Below are 8,115 nucleotides of genomic sequence, written 5' to 3' on the forward strand. Positions count from 1 at the left end.
CATCCAGGGTGTCATGTTCTGTGACTCATGTTTTTCAAATTAGAGCTACATTAGTCAAAGTAAAATAACCATCATTGTGACATGTTTAAAGGTATTAGTTAAGTTATTTCCTTTATTAATTTTCTTTGGTATAAATAAATTAAATACAACAAAGTGGACATTATTTTTAGCATAATGCTGAAGTTTTGCTACATACAAAACAAATGACTACTGTGTTTCTTTTGTATGTTTACAGTAATACAACACCGTCCCTTAATCTGATACGAGTTACGTGCTCACGTATTAAAACAACACTGTATATTAATACTCGTCACATGTTGCTGACAAATTGTTTGCCTGGTGTCAGTTAACATGATCCCAGACTTTACTGGCTGTTATTCTAATTTGAGCTATCTTGGACTCAACTTACGTGCCAAGGTACACAAATTATGGAAGGCCTCGCTATTGGAAATACTACCATCATGTAGTGCTTGACTTCAGCAACAATACAATGTGCTGATGATACTGTCCACTGCCTATTTAGGAGTAGATGGCATATACTGTCCATTAATGCTATAAACTGGCCTGTTGCATGGAAATATAGACTGAGCCCCAGTACAATAGGAATGAAAAATAATACTAGACAGATTAAAATCATAGCAAACACAAGTCCTTACTAAAATGTAACAATTTAGTGTAACATCTGATCTGGAAAAAGTCCATTCCACACACTAAGAAATATAAGAAATGTTCTTTTTATTAAAACAGCATAGAAAATAACATGAATCAAAGTCAAGGCAGGACTCACCTGACAAACTATGTACACTTTATTTTAAACACCTGACAAACCTATACGCTGGCATAAATGACATTTTGGTGTGAGATTATGTCACTTTTGCTGAATAATGTTAAATGCACAGGATGAAAAAGAATCCAGCAAACAGTAATATCCAACTAACTCAGTAACTCAGTAATATCCAAAACTAGGCTAACATTAGCCACTGGTCAGACCAGACCATGTGTGGATGTAGCAACAAACCCATGAGTGTACTGACTTGAGCAAAAATGTGTCTTATTGCTTATGAATTCAACTCCATTTGTTTAAAGAGGAATATGTGGCAAACCGTACATAATCTTGCTCTAAACAAAGAGTTGCTTTACACCAGTGTTTTGGCAGTAAGAGGTGTGGAGTCTGGTAGAAATGCGTGTTGTCACTGAGGTTTCTGGGTAACTCATTCTGAATGTTCACATTATTTGATGATGCAGCTGAACATAAGCAGTTTTCACATTCCCTCGTCATGTTGCTTCTGAGTCCAGTCAAACAAGATGGAATCTGTCTGATCGAGGGATCATTAGTTTGTAGATCAGTGTTATGAGGCCGACAGCTGCTGCTGCTCTAGAAGTCCTGTCGGATGTTCTCCTTGTTCTCGTCCCCCTGCTGTTGTCTGAGCTGAGTCATTTCGTTCTCCAGCTGGATGATGGCCCGCTCGATCTCGTAGTTCTTACTGACTAGAGACACCCAGCTGATGAGAGATAAATACAGATGTTACGACAGAGGAAAAATAACCTACGTATTTTCTTTGTATGGTCATCTAACCATATAAAATCTTCAACCAACATACTTTGACTCCTGCTCTCGCAGTTTGGCTCCTCCCGCCAACTGATCGTTCTTACGCTGCCAATTTAAATCTTGAATTTGTTTCCTGCGTACCAAAATAAAATACATTAGTGAACATGTGAAAACTGCTTTGATAACTCTTTTACAGTACGAAAGCTCCAGCGATCAGTCACCTGAATTTCTGAAGTTCCTTTTGAGCCATCTCAATCATGAAGGCTAAGTTACTGAAACAAACAAACAAAAACACATTAGTGGTCTTCAGATCAATTATACAGCGAGTAACTGTGAGAGATGAGCGTCTGTCACATACTCGTTGTAGACTTTCCATGCGTTGGTTCCGTACTGTGACATGACCTCCAGGTTCTCAATGCGGACTGCTTGGTGCTCTAGCTGGGCCATCGAGTTGTTCACGCACTCCTGCCACGCTGTGATGTCGTTCTTCTGTCCTGATGAGGGCGCTGGCAACTCATATCTCCAAAGGGCCAAAAAAAAAGGACACGTGATCAGCATTTGGAGCCAGGGAGCCAAAATAATTTGGTTTACAGCTGCAGCTTGTTGGTGTTATCTGTGAATTGTTTTTGTATTCAAACATAAATTATTCCTCTCCGCGATGTCACACGTGCCACGCGAATATTTTCACTTTTATCACTCGTTTTGTCTTCTCAAATGTGAATATTTTTCTTAGTCTGCTATGATGGTTTTTGGGATTTGGACTGCTGGTTGGACAAAAAGCATTTGAAGACGTCACCATGGGGACCATTTGTAATTTGCTGAAATTCTATAAACCTATAAATGCCAAATAAAAAAAAATAATGGATTTATTATTGCAGCTTGGATTTAGTTAGTGTCTATGAGTCATGTCATGTCACAGGATTACTGGTTTACCACACCCTGCTATTTGCTTAGTGGCAGCACAAATATTTACAGGTGTATTTTGTAACTTCTTGGCCTGTTGACAGAAACTACCGTAATCGTTGGTTAAATATTCATTTTACTTTTCAAACTGTGGTTTTGACTTCAGGAGAAGTCAACAAAATAAATAAATAAATAAATAAATACTTTAAAATAAACCCTCTCCCCACTCAGTCATCTATTACAGTTCTATGCATGTGTAACTTTCTTTGAGGCAAATAAGGAAAAATCCCAACTTCTGGCTAAACTATGAACAGTTATCAACATAGGCTCCTGCATTGTGTAGGATTTACCTCTTCATGCTCAGGAGTTCCATGGGCTGGCGTGCCGCCAACCGCTCAAATTCGTTCCTCATGATTTCTGTCTAAAGGGTGAAAAGAAAGAAGAAATTCTGTTATTTCTGTCACACTGGCTGAAGCAGTGAAGGTTTCAGAAGTCTGAGGAGTTTGTCACCTCAAAAGTAGAGAAGTCGGGTGTGGGCAAGTAGCTCAGGTAATTCTTGGTGGGTCTGTATCTTCTGGTCTCCTCCTCCACCAACGCTGCAGCCTAGAAGACAAAAGCACAAAAAAACAGACTTTAGCTACCAAGAACTTTATTTTCATTACTAATGTATACAAAGAGGTCTGGAAGAGATTCATTTCATTCTCAGGTGAATTCAGTGTCATGTCATCTTGTCTTCTACCAATATTATATTGCGATAGCCTAGAGGATGTTATATGTGTTAATATTTACCTAATTAAACAAACAAGCAAAAAGAAAATCATACGGCTCATGATCAAGTTCACAAATATTTAATATATTAAATATTATTTGTTTTAAATTCCCTGTCGTGTTAGTGTAAGGAGGGTTGCATCATCGGGCCATTAACATGACAGATGGCTGATGTGACATCCCTGAAGCGTAAAAAAAGGAATATGATAAAAGAGCAAACGTTCATGGCACCCCACTGGCTCACCTGGTAGGGTGTGCCTCCCATGTACCACGCCTGAGTCTTTACAGCCTTTAGCAGCCCAGGTTCTATTCTCACCTGTGGCCCTTTGCTGCATGTCTTTCTGTTTCCTGTCGATCTACATCTGCTGCTATCAAATAAAGGTGAAAAAAAAGGTTTCACTGCTGTTTTTCCCCAAAAAATGTCCACAAGGAGGGAGTTCATATACCTCACAGTCCTTACTGTGTCGTGCTTACTCTTCAGAAAATACTGAAAGTACAAAAAAAGTCCAAACTGAATTTAATACCCATTTAGTCTGTAGAACCCTATTGTGTGTGACTGTTATGTGTACATTAATGGGTCTCATAATTACAAGTAGTTGTTGCCATGGTTATCGTTTCCTTTTGAGAAGTCCGGCTCATTGTGATACTAACAATAACTTTACCTTCATTTCCTCTTTTCATTTTAGCTCTAGGTGTTTGAATGTTTTCTGACAAGGCTGCCCGAGCTGTTCCCATAGCAACACAAGTCAAAGAGACAGAGGCAAAACTGTCATTCCTGCATACCTGACGTGAACTTGGCAGACACTTTTGTGCAAAGCCACTTAAAAGCGGATTCAAACCACGCGCACAGGTGCAGAGCACAGATCTCGTCGTAAGGATGCCAAAGCCGTTAATACCAGATAAGAGCTCGCGTTCTTTTCTCTCTGATGAATGTGGTGCATTATTAACGTTACGGATTACACGCACGCTTCATGTGCTGTGACAAGTAACAAGGTGCACTGTGGGAAAGGTTGTTCTCAAGCTGTTGCCGCCCAGTATCATGTTACCAATGATACTAATGAAGGTTCAGTTCCATTTAGTACAGCAGCACTCCGACTCTGTCTGACCTGAATGGAACTGAACCTTAATTAGTATAATTGTTAACACCTGTGTTTACCCATTTCATGTCAAAATGGCTGCTGTTTATATTGTTATAAGGGTCAGTGACAAATAAGAGTTTGCATTATGAGAAATTAAAAAATGTTTTAATAAATAGTTTTAAAAGCTTCCATCAGGTTTGCAAAAATGTATATTTTGTATTTCTGTTGGTTTCATGTAATTTCAAATAGCTTTTGAACTATTTTTTACAAAACAAAAGACTGTTTGGCCCTGAAAATGTCAAGTGGTGTAACCACAATAAAAGGAGAAATACTACCTCTTTATTTCCACCTAGAGTGTATGCAAGTGTACCTATAAAAACAGTTACTTGATTTTAATATATCACTTGAAAATAGATTTTATTTGGATTATTTTTAAATAAAATTGTATGCGTTTTTGCAATATAGAGCAGGACAAATTCTGAAAACCTCTGCCGTTATGTAAATAACATTTGACAAATTATGTATAAACTGTTAAAAAAAATATGTTAGCATGTTAGTATTTATAAATACATCGAGAGAGAGAGGGAGAGAGTTGACGTTATAACGTGAAACCAACCAGGTTAAAACGTTATGGAGAGCCAGCCAGTTCAAATATACGTGACTTTCAACGTGTCGTTTACGCTTAAACATGCTACGGATCCTCTTGTTTGTTTGTCTTTTTCTTTCTTTTTGTGGTGTCGACTATATGAATAAAACATTTGGATTGTAGCTTTATGACTTCATTATTTTTTTGTCAAGATAAAACTGCTACCTTTTTGCTCTGCTACTGCAAATTCGGATAAACAATCACATTGGTGGACATTCAGGCAGCATTCATCACACTTTATATCATCAGTATTCTATCATTAAAAAATCATTATAATGAATATGTCTTTAGAAAGCAACATGTTCATGTTTATTTGGTTTTTGTGCATTTTAACGGTGTGGCAGCAACACACTTCTGTGAGGCTCCTAAACAGAACCAGTTGTATCTTATTTGGGCTGATAACACAATGTACCAGAGCCAGGCTGGATAACCAACAAGACAAACTGCCCCTCAGGAGCCCTGAAGGACACAGGACACAGGCTCTGTGTCAAAATCTAGTCTGAAAACCTAAATTATATTAGTTTTCAATGTGTGATATAGTGTAAAACTGACTGAAGCACAACATTCAGAGTGACTTTTCAAATGGAAAATAATACATTTAGACAACAACCACATGCATGATATTTAACGCAGTGAAAATTAACCTGTTTATTAATTATTCTACTTATTTATTTCAATTTTCTGGCGGCAATTGGCTTCCACAGGCAGACAGATTGTGGCCAGGCTGAACAAACCTGTTAGCTACGCTCCTGTTCGCAGGAAGTTATGAGCTGAATTGAATCACTGACGTTACCTAGCATTGGCTAAATAATTCACTGAACACGCTAAATGTTACTATAATTAACAAACCCCGTCGTTTCTAAATGCCAAATGTTCCCATAAAATCTCACTAAAGTTTTATTGTGCCTTAACCACCGTGAGGTTAAGCATGGTCGGCTAACACGTTAGCATTTCACCAAGCGAGCTGTACTCACCGCTTCTCTGACACCTGCTGCATCGTAACCTTGGTCAAAGTATGGCAAAGCATCGACGAACACTTCGCCTGCTACTGAAGCCGTCCCGGCCATTTTTGATCAAACTATATTGTGGACTTTGTGGTTTGAAATATGTCTCTCTCTGCTGAGATAAGAACCACTCTCCGCTTACTAAAAGCAAGGGTTTCCGGTTTTGACCTTCAAAATAAAACCCCATTACGACCAGGAGATTTTGTTGGTGACATCTAGTGGAGGGGGGTATAGCTGCTGCTGCTGCTGCTGCTTTGCATTGTTTTGCATTTTTTTCATAGACATAGACCAGGGGTGTCAAACTGGTCCACAAAGGGGCCGTGTGGCTGCAGGTTTTAGTTCCAACCAACCAAGAGCACACAGTTTGACCAATCAACTCTCTGAAGACTGAGATCAGTTGATTAAATGAGTCAAGTCTGGTGTGCTGCTGTTTGGTTGGAAGGAAACACTTTGTGGACCAGTTTGACACCCCTGACATAGACTATCCACATGTTATTTAACAGCCCAAATACCCCACTCTATATATCGTCACACCACACCTTATACTGCATGTTTTGTTTAGAATCTGTAGTTTATTATCATTATTATTATTATTATTATTATTATTATTATTATTATAATCATCTTATCATCATCCTGTCAATTCTTCAGAAATAGGTGTGACTCTTGCACCATACAAATGCACCATTTTACATTGTAACAATTGCAGTTTCATTGTCCTTGCACAATGACAAAGGTCTTTGATCCTGAATTATCTACAAGCATTTTATATTGGACCTTGAACGTGTTTTTTTGTTTGTTTGTTTGTTTTTTGTTTGTTGTATCTGTTGTATCTCTTCAGTGTTGCTTGCAGTAGCGGAGTGGCAGACTGGAATGATGGTTCCTGTTTGTTAAAAAAGGGTTAGGAAGGCTCAGGGCTCAGCAATGCACCACCTTTTGCACTCTGTACCTCAATACTCCACTCCAATACTGGAACATATACTTCATATCATATGTGATATGTGTTAATATTAACCGTATTGTCTTTTCTTTTTTTTTCTTTTTTTTAAAAAAAGGGGGGACAGTGCATATTAATAAACATCTATTATAGCCACAGGCTAATTTCCAACCGTAGTCCCTTGGCAGGTTGATGTTAAAAAAGAGGAAAAGAAGGACAGTAAAAACTCAGCAAAAGAAAACACAGACAAGAGAAGAAGAAGAAAAAAAAAAGCTTACAACAGAGACACATTACTACAAACAGGGACATTGCACATAACCCGGAATTGTATATCATTGAGTGAAGCGGCACTACCATTTAGAGATGGCCTTATCTATCTAAAGTTACTTAGGTTAAATTTAATGGTGTTTGATATTTTTTTGATGTGGCTCCTAAAAGACAGTCGTAATATATTGATATTAGATATCATATTTATACAATATTCATATCCTTTTGCACATTCTATTTACATATTAATATTCATAGTATATTATTTATAGTATGTATATCTTGTATAGTCAAGTATTTATTATGCATATATTATACATATACTATATGTCATATATTATACAATATCTTCCCACTGATACAGATAACATCATAACATTCCTTTAGTTGGTTTACTGCTCAGAAGTGAGCACTATATTTTATATCTACATGGTACTCCCCTAGCCTGTCTCTCCTGTCCTTGTACTACTAATTTATAATTGTCTCTCCCTGCCAGCCTCAGTAAAACAGAGGCCAACTAAGGGAGGTATGCGAGACACGTATCCCTCAAAATATCAGACACTCCAAGTCAAGTCCAGTAGCCATCGAACTGGCTTGTGCAATAAATGCGAATGTTTTCAGAGTTTTAACTCCTGCACATTTTTAATTATAATAATCTATCTATCTATCTATCTATCTATCTATCTATCTATCTATCTCAAAGAAAATTCCTTATGAGAAATTCTACTTGGAAATAAACCCCAATTCTGGTTCTGATTCAACAAGTCAGCTTCTGATTGGCTGCATTACTTTTTTCCAATCTTAGATGGTCTCTTGAAGTGATATAATCTGTTTGACTTTTATCTCCTTTTCTGCTACTAATGTTATCACAACTGAATATACATTTCACTTTTTTGCTCAAACTATAATTTACATAGCTGTTTTAGCTGATGTGCAGACATATTGAGTTTATTCATACATTT

The 8,115-nt window shown here is 37.5% G+C and overlaps 1 protein-coding gene across 1 annotated transcript; it reads right to left on the minus strand.

The window, feature by feature from the left end:
- Positions 1-718: 718 nt before the first annotated feature.
- On the minus strand, positions 719-6,129 carry bcas2 (BCAS2 pre-mRNA processing factor). Its single transcript, XM_010731543.3, has 7 exons — positions 5,920-6,129; positions 2,963-3,055; positions 2,803-2,873; positions 1,908-2,069; positions 1,771-1,821; positions 1,602-1,682; positions 719-1,502 (listed from the first exon to the last, which is right to left on the minus strand). Exons 1-7 carry the CDS (start codon positions 6,010-6,012, stop codon positions 1,376-1,378), a joined length of 678 nt encoding a protein of 225 aa, XP_010729845.1. The 5' UTR covers positions 6,013-6,129; the 3' UTR covers positions 719-1,375.
- Positions 6,130-8,115: the final 1,986 nt, after the last annotated feature.

The sequence above is a fragment of the Larimichthys crocea genome, chromosome XV (genome assembly GCF_000972845.2).
Source record: "Larimichthys crocea isolate SSNF chromosome XV, L_crocea_2.0, whole genome shotgun sequence".
Classification (NCBI taxonomy): domain Eukaryota; kingdom Metazoa; phylum Chordata; class Actinopteri; family Sciaenidae; genus Larimichthys; species Larimichthys crocea.

What these genes read in the sequence shown, in the direction of transcription:
- bcas2 (XM_010731543.3), bottom strand. Translation starts at nt 6,012, where the DNA reads ATGGCCGGGACGGCTTCAGTAGCAGGCGAAGTGTTCGTCGATGCTTTG. An exon ending in GCATGGAAAGTCTACAACGA is followed by an intron (nt 1,822 to 1,907) that starts GTATGTGACAGA and finishes TGTTTGTTTCAG; the next exon opens with TAACTTAGCCTTCATGATTG. An exon ending in CTGCGAGAGCAGGAGTCAAA is followed by an intron (nt 1,503 to 1,601) that starts GTATGTTGGTTG and finishes ATCTCTCATCAG; the next exon opens with CTGGGTGTCTCTAGTCAGTA.